Raw genomic sequence first — 13,311 nt, 5'->3', positions numbered from 1 at the left:
GCTCAGAGATGTTTGAGAGGGGCAGTGATGTACGCTGAGCTCAACAGAACAAGTCAGAGCTCCTTTATTTATCATTCTTTTCAACAATTTAGACCAACAACAGGAGGCATTCTGTCTGACGGCAGCCTGTTTAGAGTAAGGTGCTCTCAAGGCTATGGCTTTCTGTGAATTGAGGCACATTTTGCATAGGATTAGGCGGCCCATTACCACCGATGACCACACAGTCCACATCATCCACAAAACTCTCCCGTTGTAAAGAGATAATTACATAGGGTGACCCTATGAAAAGGAGGACAGGGCTCCTGTATCTTTAACAGTTGCATAGAAAAGGGAATTTCTACAGGTGTTATTTGTATATATGGAGAAGGAAAGGAAAGGAAAGGAACCTCTCGTGCAAGCACTGAGTCATTGCTGACTCTTGGGGGGATGCCAGCTTTCGCTGACGTTTTCTTGGCAGGCCTTATAGCGGGGTGGTTTGCCGTTGCCTTCCCCAGCCATTATTACCTTTCCCCCAGCTAACTGGGTACTCATTTTACTGACCTCGGGAGGATGGAAGACTGAGTCGACCCGAGCCAACTGCCTGAGAACCAGTTTCCGCTGGGATCGAACTCAGGCCGTGGGGAGAGTTTCAGCTGCAGAAACTGCTGCTTTACCGCTTTGCGCCACACGAGGCTCATATATGGAGAACCTGGTGAAATTCCCTCTTCATCACAACAGTTAAAGTTGCAGGAGCTATCCTAGAGTGACCAGATTTAAAATAGGGCAGGGCACCTGCAGCTTTAACTGTCAAGATGAAGAGGGAATTTCACCAGGTTCTCCATATATACAAATTACTCCTGCAGAAATTCCCTTTTCTATGCAACCGTTAAAGATACAGGAGCCAGGTCCCCCTTTTCATAGGGCCACCCTAAATTACATTTAAGCATTTCTCAGTAGGTTCTCCTGAAATTTCACTTTTGAAAACTAACATTGGCATGGTCTACATTTTGTTTGCAGATCATTACTAATCAAATTCAGTAAAAATGCTGCCCTGTGGAGCTGCAGCACTTTCCTTTGTCAGCCGCATAGCAGGATGAGCCCAGAACTGCACCCTGTTGTCCAGCCTTAGTAGCAGCAGTGGCCATGAGTATGTCTTGTAGTAGGAACTTCCTTATTTAGCCATTCATAATATATTTTTTAGAAACTCTATTAGACAGAGAAGCCAAGACAAAGAGATGAGGAGTGATCAATATCGAAAATCGAGCAGAGTAGGAAGGAATCAAACAGTAGTACAGGTGCAGGAAAAATTAATTACAGCCTGATCCTGCTGAGTTCTATAGAGCATAGTCCCAAGTGAATATGTGTAGGATTGCCTAACAGCCTGATCCTATTTACTGTTAGGCAAACTTAATCCAAATTATTTCAAACGAAGATCTACACAGATGCAAGTTGTTAAGCTGCAAACCCAGAGTAAGCCTTAATGAACACAACAGTACATACTCCTGAGTAAACATGCATAGGACCAGGATGTTAGAGGGTTCAAGAAAGCTTTGGTAAAGAATTAGGTTGCTGCTTGAAGGAAGGAAGAAGAAGGGATATTTGCAAGCATAGAGAACAACATATATTGTTGCCAGGTAATCGGTTGCTCTTGTGCCTTGAAAAGCAGTGTGATGTGCAAAAATCAGCAGGTGACATTTATGATATAGAGGCTATAATTACCAGCTGTTAATTTCTCTTGTAACAAGCTTCAGTTAAAGGCACAACTATGATGCCTGGCTGAAAAGCTGGCTACCCTGAAGCACAAGGCAGGGTTTACCAAGCAAAAGAGGTAAGAGCAGAGAAGTTTGTCTTGAACAGAGAAAGCAAGAAAGGATGGGGGATTTTGTAGGTGCAAGTTGAGATTCTAGTCTCCAGAAATTTGCAAAGAGACTGAGGAATCCAGTGCTGAGCTCCAAGAAAAGGGGCAAGAGGAGCACAACTGGAAAACGAAACACAAAAGGCCATATTTGCTTTGTGGGATCGGAAGGATCTAAAAAAGGCCACACTGTCAGAAGCAGGCTATCAGGAAGATGAGTCTCTGGTTTGGAGGAAGAAAGGGAAACACACACACACAAAAGGGGCTATTCTCACAGATGACAACTATTACAATACCATAGAAATACCTACCTCATATACTAGGGTGACCCTATGAAAAGGAGGACAGGGCTCCTGTATCTTTAACAGTTGCATAGAAAAGGGAATTTCAGCAGGTGTCATTTGTATATATGGAGAACTTGGTGGAATTCCCTCTTCATCACACTTAAAGCTGCAGGAACTATACTAGAGTGACCAGATTTTAAAAAGGGCAGGGCCCCCGCAGCTTTAACGGTTGTTGATGAAGAGGAAATTCCACCAGGTTCTCCATATATACAAATGACACCTGCTGGAATTCCCTTTTCAATACCACTGTTAAAAGATACAGGAGCCCGGTCCTCCTTTTCATATGGTCACCCTATCATATACAAAATAGGATTGCCAAACATATCCTTTGTTGAAGACATCCCTTTCGTCAGAACATCAAGGAACTACAGTATCTTTTATTTGTGAAACAAATGGTAGACCCCTAACATGTCAAAAAGAGAGAAAAGAAACAGGGGTCTCCCTCAGGCCTGCCAGCTCCTGGTCAAATGATTAATTTATTATATGTATATCCTCACCTTTGTCCAGGGAGCTCAGAGTAGAGTCCTAAACCTAACCTACACCTAGTAAATCCTCACAACAACCCTGTAGGGTAGATCAGTCTGATTGAGAGAGAGCGGTTGTCCCAAGGTCAACCAATTTGTTTCACAGCTGAGTGGGGAGACATGATAGCACTCTTCAAATACTTGAAAGGTTGTCACACAGAGGAGGGCCAGGATCTCTTCTCGATCCCCCCAGAGTGCAGGACACGGAATAACGGGCTCAAGTTAAAGGAAGCCAGATTCCAGCTGGACGTCAGGAAAAACTTCCTGACTGTTAGAGCAGTACGATAATGGAATCAGTTGCCTGGTGAAGTTGTGGGCTCTCCCACACTAGAGGCCTTCAAGAGGCAGCTGGACAACCCTCTGTCAGGGATGCTTTAGGGTGGATTCCTGCATTGAGCAGGGGGTTGGACTCGATGGCCTTGTAGGCCCCTTCCAACTCTGCTATTCTATGGTTCTATGAATCTGGGTCTTCCTACTTCAACACTGTAACCACTACACACTGACCCTGCAGAGTGTTTGCAAGGGTAAAATGGCAGGTATGCAACCTCCATGTATACTCCCCTTGGAGAAAACAAATCTTGGAGAAAACGTGCATATTCATTATTTATTTCTATTATTTATATGCCGCTTCACATTGAAAATTTCGGAGCGGTGTACAAGATAAAATAAAAACAGAATAAAACACTTTAAAATACATTTTAAAAGAAACAAAATGTACAGTGAACCATGGCTGGTCATTAAGGAAAGGCTTCCTTAATGACCAATGCTATATAACCAATGCTCCTCTAAAACAGTGTTCCATGATGTATGATTTATTAAGGAAAGCCAAAAACAAGCCTTTCCCAACTTCAGCCAGATCTACACCTTGTGTCACATCATTACTGTTCTAGCATGTAATGCTATATCCCTCTTGCACATTTATCCCTCGTAAATGTCATTTGTTGCAATATTTTCGAAAATATGGAATAAAAAGCATTAAATAACACTATGAATGCGGTAGAAGCCATGTGTAATGTGCCCTCAAAAGCTATCAGAGCACTTCAATACCGCTATAAAGCAGTAGTGTAGATCTAGCCCAGGTGCCCTCCTGATGTGTAGGGCTACAACCCCCCACGATCCTCAGCCAGCATGCTGGGTGAGGCTCAAAGGGTGACCCTATGGAAAGGAGGACAGGGCTCCCGTATCTTTAACAGTTGCATAGAAAAGGGAATTTCAGCAGGTGTCATTTGTATATAGGGAGAACCTGGTGAAAATCCCTCTTCATCACACCAGTTAAAGCTGCTGGAGCTATACTAGAGTGACCAGATTTAAAAGCGGGCAGGACGCCTGCAGCTTTAACTGTTATTATGAAGAGGAAATTTCACCAGGTTCTCCATATATACAAATAACAGCTGCTGAAATTCCCTTTTCAATACAACTGTTAAAGATACAGGAGCCCTGTCCTCCTTTCCATAGGGTCACCCTACGGGTGAGGATTTATTTATTTATTTATAAATAAATAATGTCTGCAAATAATGTGCCTGCAAATTATTATGTCTGCAAATAATGTGTTGCGGCCCAACACATCTGGGAAAGGCTGTCATTAACAAATATATTACATAGGCCAGCCCTCCCAGCCTGGTGTGGTCCAGTGGTGTTAACTACAACTCCCAGCATCCCCCACCAACATGGCAGGGAGATACAGGGAGTTGTTGTCCAACACTAGGGTGACCATATGAAAAGGAGGACAGGGCTCCTGCATCTTTAAAACTTGCATAGAAAAAGGAGTTTCAGCAGGTGTCATTTGTATATATGGAGAACCTGGCGGAATTCCCTTTTCATCACAGCAGTTAAAGCTGCAGGAGCTATACTAGAGTGACCAGATTTAAAAGAGGGCAGGGCACCTGCAGCTTTAACTGTTGTGATGAAAAGGAAATTTCACCAGGTTCCCTATACATACAAATGTAGGGTGACCCTATGAAAAGGAGGACAGGGCTACTGCATCTTTAACAGTTGCATAGAAAAGGGAATTCCAGCAGGTGTCATTTGTATATATGGAGAACCTGGCGGAATTCCCTTTTCACCACAACAATTAAAGCTGCAGGAGCTATACTAGAGTGACCAGATTTAACAGAGGGCAGGGCACCTGCAGCTTTAACTGTGGTGATGAAGAGGGAATTTCCCCAGGTTCTCCATATATACAAATAACACCTGCTGAAATTCCCTTTCCTATGCAGCTGTTAAAGATACAGGAGCCCTGTCCTCCTTTTCATATGCTCAGCGTAGTTAACTACAACTCCCAGCATCCCCACACCAACATGGCAGGGGGGATGCTGGGAGTTGTTATCCAATACCTCTGGACCACCAGGTTAAGAAAAGCTGACACTGGTAAAGAAATAAACATAAAAAACTCCCCTCATGGTTTCACCCCCCCCCCCCAATAACCCCCTCACAGCCAGGTATTATCTCATTCTGACCCCCTCACCCCCATTCTCCCCCTAAGGGTCCCTCAGTCTCGCTCCCACCCACCCCTCTTGTCCCACTTCCTCCCCTGCGGCCTGGGTCTTCCCCGCCCAGCCCCCGCGGTGAGGCCTACAGGCTCCAGAACGCGGCCCTGCGGAACAATGGGTTGCCAAGGCGACCGGCGAGGCCTGGTCCCAGCCCCGAGCCTGGCCCTGGCCCAGGCAGAGGGGGGTGGCGGGCGAGCGGCTGCCCCGGGACCAACCATGCTAAGCCACAGGTAACTCCGGGGAGGGGTGGGGGGTGGAGAAGAGAGAAGCAGGGGCGGAAAGTGAGGGGCGCAGCTCATGTCCCCCCCCCCCACACACACCCCTTTCCCACCCAAATGCAGAAGCAGCTACTTGGGAGGAGGGGGATCCCCCTGAAAAAGAGGGATGGGAAATATTTCCCCCCTGAGATGGGGAGTTGGGGGGGGCAAAACTCGGGGGGGGGCAAGACTCAGTCGGTTTTCGGGAGGTCGTTATTGGGATGGAGAGGAGGGCGTGACTCAAAGAGTATTTCAATTTTTTAAATTTATTTATTTAAGCATTTTTATGCCGCCATTCAGCCAAAAAAGGCTCTCACGGCGGCTTACAAAAGTATTTCTTGACATTTATCATTGGTTACAATAGGGTGACCCTATGAAAAGGAGGACAGGGCTCCTGTATTTTTAACAGTAATGTAGAAAAGGGAATTTCAGCATGTGTCAATGGAAGAGGGTGAAATTCCTTCTTCATCACAACATTTAAAGCTGCAGGAGCCCTGCCCTCTTTTGTATCTGGCCACTCTACTATAGCTAGTGTAGCTTTAACTGTTGTGATGAAGAGGGAATTTCACCCTCTTCCATTGACACCTGCTGCAATTCCCCTTTCTACATTACTGTTAAAGATACAAGAGCCCTGTCCTTTTCATTCTTGGCTCGCCGCTCTGACCATGTAACTCCACTTCTGAAATCTCTTCATTGGCTTCCAATTCACTTCAGAATCCAATATAAACTTCTCCTGTTGACCTTCAAAGCTTTTCACGGTCTAGCTCCTTCCTATCTCTCCTCTCTCATCTCACACTATTGCCCCGCTCGTGCTCTTCGCTCCTCTGATGCCATGTTTCTCGCCTGCCCAAGGGCCTCTACTTCCCTTGCTCGGCTTCGTCCATTTTCGTCTGCTGCCCCTTACGCCTGGAACGCTCTTCCAGAACATCTGAGATCTACAAGTTCAACCGCAGCTTTTAAAGCTCAGCTAAAAACTTTTCTTTTTCCTAAAGCTTTTAAAACTTGATTTTGTTCTGACTTTATACTGTTAGTTTTACCCTACCCAGTGCCTGTTTACCCTACCCTGTGCCTGTTGGCATTCTCTTCCCCTCCTTATTGTTTTACTATGATTTTATTAGAATGTAAGCCTATGCAGCAGGGTCTTGCTATTTACTGTTTTACTCTGTACAGCACCATGTACATTGATGGTGCTATATAAATAAATAAATAAATAAATAAATAAATAAATAAATAAATAAATAATAATAATAATAATAATAATAATAATAATAATATGGTCACCCTAGTTACAATCCCCCCACCCCACCCACCTCTGCACACTCAGGTCCTCTGGGAAGAATCCACTTCAGCTAGCAAAAACTAGATTAACAACTGTTATCCAGAGGACTTTTTCTTCTGCTGCTCCCAGATTGTGGAATGGCCTGCCGGAGGAGACTCGTCAACTTATTTATTTACTTATTTATTTATTACATTTCTATACCGCCCGATAGCTGGAGCTCTCTGGGCGGTTTACAAAAATTAAAACCATTCAAAGTATAAAACCATAATATAAAATGCGATATAAAAGCTCAACCAGATAAAAACAGCAGCAATGCAAAATTACAAATTTAAAACACCAAGTTAAAATTTATTTATAGACTATTTGACAGTCTTTTAGAATTTAAAAAAAAGCAATAAAGACTGATCTATTCCGGCAGGCCTATCCAGTGAAATTTTAGGATGTTTTAAGGATGTTTTAAAGATGTTTTGATCATGTATGGTATGTTTTAATCCGTTTTAATGTGTATTTTGTATCATGTTTTTATAGTTTGTTTGGTTTTAGTTTTTGTGAACCACCCAGGGAGCTTCGTTATTGGGCGGCATAAAATGCATTAAATTATTATTATTATTATTATTATTATTATTATTATTATTATTATTATTATTATTTCCAGAAAGGCGCTCTCCTCTGATAGCCTCAACAGTAGGAGGAGGTCAGGAGGAGGAAAATCTCTTTTAATCCAAGGGTGTCAAGGATGGGTGTCAAGAAAGTTGGGGTGGGGGGAGATGAAGTGGAGGTACCCTCAAACCCATCAGCACGGCTAGAGAAAGCTGCAGGCGCCTCTAGAGATGGTTGGCAGGAGGGTTGGGGAAAATCATGTCTAGGAGCTGGTTCACACAGCCATTTGCTGCTGCATTCACACAAACACTCACCATTCCTTGCTTAGAGAAATAGGCTACCTGAACGGTGCACCCGTGTGTGTGCGTGCACGTGCACGCATGTACATTTAGTTTGCTGTGATTTTCACATGCACAGCAGCCCAGACCGGCTACCAAGCAACCTATGTCCAAATCACTGGTTCACATTGTGCTTTCTCACCTACAGCAATGGGCTTGCTGTGCAGAGCTAAGGAAGATCATGCTGAGAAAATTGAGTGGTTTAATATATATGATGACTGTGTGAAATGGAATCAGCTGCTCCCCTGTTAAATGTCCATTGATAAATCAGCAGATTTTCCACACCTGACAGTGTGGAAACCTCTCCAGCAACTGGTGCACACTAGGCAGTAAGCCTATGTGCACCAATTGCTGGGGAACATGGGTGGGAGGGTGCTGTTGCACCATGTCCTGCTTGTTCATCCCTGGCCGATGGCTGCTTGGCCACGGTGTGAACAGAGTGCCGGATCCAGAGTGCTTAACCTGGGTGTTTCAGTGGATCACAAACTGGCGAGGTTGTGAGCCTCTTTGTAGGTCCTCTCTGAGTTTTATTGATTATTTGTCTAAACTTTATTTATTTATTTATGTATTGCATTTCTATACCGCCCAATAGCCGGAGCTCTCTGGGCGGTTCACAAAAATTTAAACCGTTCAAAGTATAAAACAACATATAGTATTGCTACATCAATATTATAGGTATTTTTACGCTGCTCCTCAGCCAGAAACAGGTCCAAGAGCCGTTTACAGTAAATCAGTAAAATAAGTCCCTGCCCACAGGCTTACAAATCTAAAAAGACCTAACCCACAAGGAGGATGGGGTAGGATGACCGTATGAAAAGGAGGATAGTGCTTTTGTATCTTTAACAGTTGTATTGAAAAAGGAATTTCAACAGGTGTAATTTGTATGCATGCAGCACCTGGTGAACTTCCCTTTTCATCACAACCATTAAAGCTGCAGGATCCCTGCCTAGTGTGACCAGATACAAAGAAGGCAGGGCTCCTGCAACTTTAAATGTTATGATGAACAGGGAATTTCACCAGGTGCTGCATACATACAAATGACACCTGCTGAAATTCCCTCTTTAATAAAACTGTTAAAAATACAGGAGTCCTGTCTTTCTTTTCATAGGATGGGGAGAAAAACGGGGGAAATCAATAGATTTTCAGCAGGGCAGGTGAAGTGGTTCTGCTTCGCTGCTTATTTCCGAGGGATGGGAGAAGCCCAACTGGAGTGATACTCCTTCAACCCGCTCCTGCCCTAAAGAAGTTGTGGAAGAAGACTGAAAAGTGGGAATACACCCTGGTTTAAAGGCTCCAAACCTAATCAGAGACTAAAATTATTTGTTGGGGGGGGGGGAGATCCTCAAACCACCTACTTTATGACCGCTTGGTTTTGGCAGCTACATTTTATTAGTTATTTATTTTTAGCATGGAACATCCTTTGCATAAATTTACCCCTAAGGTAAGTGATGCTAAGTAAGCTTTAGTCTTCTTAGCTGTCGTACATAGTGGCTGAGAGACTGAGCTGTGAACCAGGAAGTCCTCCATTCAAATTTTGCCTCTGATCTGTAATATGAGATGGTAATACTGGCCTACCTTACAGGGTTGTTGTAAGGATTGCTTCAATAATATATGTAAAGCATTCTGAATGCTCTAAAGCATTCTGTAAGTGATCAATATTATTAAACCTGCAATCCTAAACACACTTACTAGCGAGTAAATCCAATTGAACCCAGCAGGACTTCACATCTAAGTAAACAGGCATAGAGGATTGTGCTGTAATATTAATCATTAGAGACCTGGGCATAATTTGATTTTAATTTATTTAGTCTACTTATAGTTTGGCAGGTTATTTAGGTAGGTTTTGTCATGTAGCAGCGATGTATACGCACATTGGCAAATTTGGAGGGGACATACCTACGAAATTAGACATGATAATGGAGTTATTTGCACTAGCATGTTTAGATCACAGACACTAGTTTACCACCTTAGTTATATACTATCCAGTGCAAATGTCAACTTCCAAAATATCCCTCCATTGCTTTTTAAAAGGGAATATGTCTCTATGGTTATGGAGATGAATAGAAAGCTGAAGATACTGAGAACTGAGAGGCCCTGAGAGAGAAATTGACTGACCACACAGAAGAGTCTTTTCACTCTTCCTTGCTTTGTCTACGTACAAAGATTTCAGTCCTACTCCTCTGCCCTCCCCTAGTATCCTTCATCCATAGTCTTGCAATTAGGAGGGAATGCATGGCCCGGGCTCAGGTGAATTGCTGCCACTTCTGATGATACAGAACGGTGTTTGTATCTAGTTAAATGTTATGGTTGTTCAGCATAATTGTGCAATATGCTCAAGTTAGTGGGAAACATGCAGAATATGGCCTTTGGGGGTTTGGTCTTTCAAACTTCCCACACATGACTAGCAGCCATGTTTTAATCTGAGATAGGCACTCTGTGCCTCCCTATTACTGGGAGAAGCTCAAGCGCCATGCTGTCACTTGAATATAAATCAGAAAGAACTTAAAATCATAGAACAGTAGAGTTGGAAGGTGCCTATAAGGCCATAGACCCCCTGCTGAATGCAGGAATCCACCTTAAAGCATCCCTGATATATGGTTGTCCGGCTGCCTCTTGAATGCCTCTCGTGTGGGAGAGCCAACAACCTCCTTAGGGAATTGGTTCCATTGTCATACTGCTCTAACAGTCAGGAAGTTTTTCCTGATGTCCAGACGGAATCTAGCTTCCTGTCAATTGAGCCCATTAGTCTGTGTCCTGCACTCTGAGGTGATTGAGAAGAGATCCTGGCCCTCCTCTGTGTGATGACCTTTCAAGTCCTTGAAGAGTGCTATCATGTCTCCCCTCAGTCTTCTCTTCTCAAGGCTAAACTTGCCCAGTTTTTTCAGTCTCTCCTAAACATGCCCAATGCTTTCAGTCTCTTACTGTCAGACAAGACTAGCTCATCACAGGCCCCCTCTACTCACGCGTACATATTTTCCGAAAGGCTCTGTCATGCAACTCACGCATGAGTCCCTTCGTTGAGGATTTCGTCCTCACACGCTGATGTAGGGATCTTTCCCTTCAGCATCCCTTATGCCCACTGTTTTAAATAACTCCGCTGCTCCATTCATTAAGGCAGCTACTTGACCATTGGCTGAGACACTCTTTCCCCAAGAATCTCTGCTGGTGGACTGAAGGCTACATTGACAACTGCTCAGATTCTACACCTAGAGAGAGAGGCTGAACAGGCAGAGGACCTAGGAAAAGAAGCATGAATCAAGCAAGGACCTAGGAATGGTAGGCAGCATGGCACTGGTGAGCCCCTGGACACCTTTCTTGATGCCCACCAAGGTGCCCTACCTTTCCCACTTTTTAAACAAAAAGACATTTTCTTACCACCAGCTTTGGTTGCTGTGAAACAAGTTTCTCTTGGTGCTGAAAACTGTGCATTCAAAGTTGTTGTTTAGGATGTTGGGGCTCAAATCCCACCTCTGCCTTGTACTCAGTCTTTTGGGCAGCTTACTTGTCCTCTGCCAAGCCGCCTGTGGTAGCCTATTTGTAGAGGTGCCCAGGAGTGTTTCTCAAATCACCAGATGTGCTCATAGCCCCAAACAGTTGTCTGCCCCTGGGATAGGGTCAGCAGTCAGCTGAAGGAAGCAGGGCGTGGTGGGGAAGGAGCTAGGAAAATAAGTAGGGATGTGCTCCGCTTCTCTTTGGTTCAGAGAAGCAGGAGCGAGGTGGCCTAATTCGCCTCCGGAAAAGGCGGAGGCGAAGAGAGTCGGGGGCTGCGGATTGAGGCGAAGAGGATCGCCTCAATCCGGAGCTTCGCCTGCAGGTAAGTGGGGGGGGAGGGGGACTCATCTGGCGCTGCCGGCACCGCCATCCATGCGGCGGTGGCGGTGGCGGCACCAGGTAAGGGAGGAGGGACGCTTACCTGCGTCCGTCACGGGCTTCAATTCAGGCCCAGGTTGAAGGCAGAAGTGAAGGCCGAGGCCTCTTCTGGCTTCAACCGGGGCCTCAATTGAAGCCCGTGACGGGGGCAGGTAAGGGGGCAGGGGCGGGGGGCTGGCCTACCTGGCGCCGACGCCATCCATGCGGCGGTGGCGGCACCAGGTAAGGGAGCAGGGAGGAGGGACACTTACCTGCCTCCGTCACGGGCTTCAATTGAGGCCCTGGTTGAAGGCGGAAGTGAAGGCCGAGGCGTCTTCCGGCTTCAACTGGGGCCTCAATTGAAGCCTGTGACGGATGGAGGTAAGGGGGCGGGGGTGTGGCTTATCTTGCGCCGCCGCTGCTGCCGCTGTCCGTGTAGCAACGGCGGCGAAGTTGGATCTCGCTCCACGGAGCGGGAGACGGGCGGAGCGGTGCGAAGAGGATCAGGCCCGATCCGGATTTTCCGGATCCGGCCATGAAGCGGATTGGGGGTTCCGTGCACACCCCTAAAAATAAGACCCCCAACTGGGAGTAGTCAAGAAGAATGAAAGGAAGAAGAGGCCAACAGGAAGAGCTTCAGAGGGGTCAGGTGCTTCAGAGCAGAGGAAGACTGAAGTTCATGTGTTTGGTTGAGGTAACCAGCTCTGTTTGTTTTGGCTACAAGCCTCCAAGAGTCCATATTAGTGGAGTAAAATGGAACTGAATGTTACTACAACGACCTTGCAACTGACCTGTTTTTCTGTTTGGTCTTTCTGTCGTCGTTGTTTTACAGCCCAGGCATGATGAACATTGGAACTATTGATGTCTATTTGAACAAGTTAGGAACCAACCTCCAGACGGTGGTGTACAGTGATGAGGAGCAGGAGCACGAAGCCTGGAGGATGTACATGGAGAGGAAAAACGTAGTGCTGGAATTCCTGCACTCTGACTTGAGCCTCCACCTGCTCAAACGCCACCACAAGAGGATTGAGCTCTTGAAAAAATGCTCCTACTACATTGAAATCCTGCCTAAGCACTTGGCACTGGGAGATCAGAACCATCTGATGCTACCCACCACCATGTTCCAACTGATTGACCCCTGGAGGTTCCAGAGGATGAAGAAAGTGGGGACCATCCAGACCAAAATCCAACTCCTGCTCCTGTCTGACCTATTGGAAGAGCTGGAGAGAGGTCGGGAGGAGCTGGTCCACTTCCTGGAGACCTACGACATGATGACTTTCCTCTCCAGATGGGACACAGTCAAACAAAGGTTGTCTGGTCTCTCTGAGCAGATGGATTATTTCCTTGCTATGCTGGTACCTGGAAGGTTGTACGTCAAGCATCGTCTGGTATCAGATGTGGGGATCACCAAAATCCCTCACATCAGGCTAGTCCTTAGCACAAAAATGCCAGTGATGTTTGACCGAAGGGAGTCGGTGGCACACGAGGACTGGGTGAGTCTCAAGTGGTTTGTTACTAGTCAGCAGCTTCAGCAAGAACAGTACGAGCTCCGTTTTAAGCTGCTGGAGCCCAGAACTTCCCAAGAGCGCGTCCACTGCGGAATAATGCCAGTCGCCTCGAACACGTGCGAGATCCACAACCTCCTCTCCGACCGTTTGTACAAGTTCACTGTCAAAAGAGCAGAGACTTACACGCTGGTCTACGAGCAGTGGCACGACTCCATCCTGCTGAAAACAAAGCCGTACCTTGAGGAAGAAATGGAGAGCGCCATGTCTGAACCATGACTTTCCCATCATA

The 13,311-nt window shown here is 45.7% G+C and overlaps 1 protein-coding gene across 1 annotated transcript; it reads left to right on the top strand.

The window, feature by feature from the left end:
- The first annotated feature begins 5,407 nt into the window (after window positions 1-5,407).
- Window positions 5,408-13,298, top strand: FNDC11 (fibronectin type III domain containing 11). Its single transcript, XM_063121114.1, has 2 exons — window positions 5,408-5,421; window positions 12,347-13,298. The coding sequence occupies exons 1-2, from the start codon at window positions 5,408-5,410 to the stop codon at window positions 13,296-13,298; spliced, it is 966 nt and encodes a 321-aa protein (XP_062977184.1).
- The last annotated feature ends 13 nt before the right edge of the window (window positions 13,299-13,311 follow it).

The sequence above is a fragment of the Elgaria multicarinata genome, chromosome 1 (assembly GCF_023053635.1).
Source record: "Elgaria multicarinata webbii isolate HBS135686 ecotype San Diego chromosome 1, rElgMul1.1.pri, whole genome shotgun sequence".
Lineage (NCBI taxonomy): Eukaryota > Metazoa > Chordata > Lepidosauria > Squamata > Anguidae > Elgaria > Elgaria multicarinata.
The sequence above is the reverse complement of the archived record's forward strand: the minus strand, read 5'-3'. Positions and strand labels throughout refer to the sequence as shown.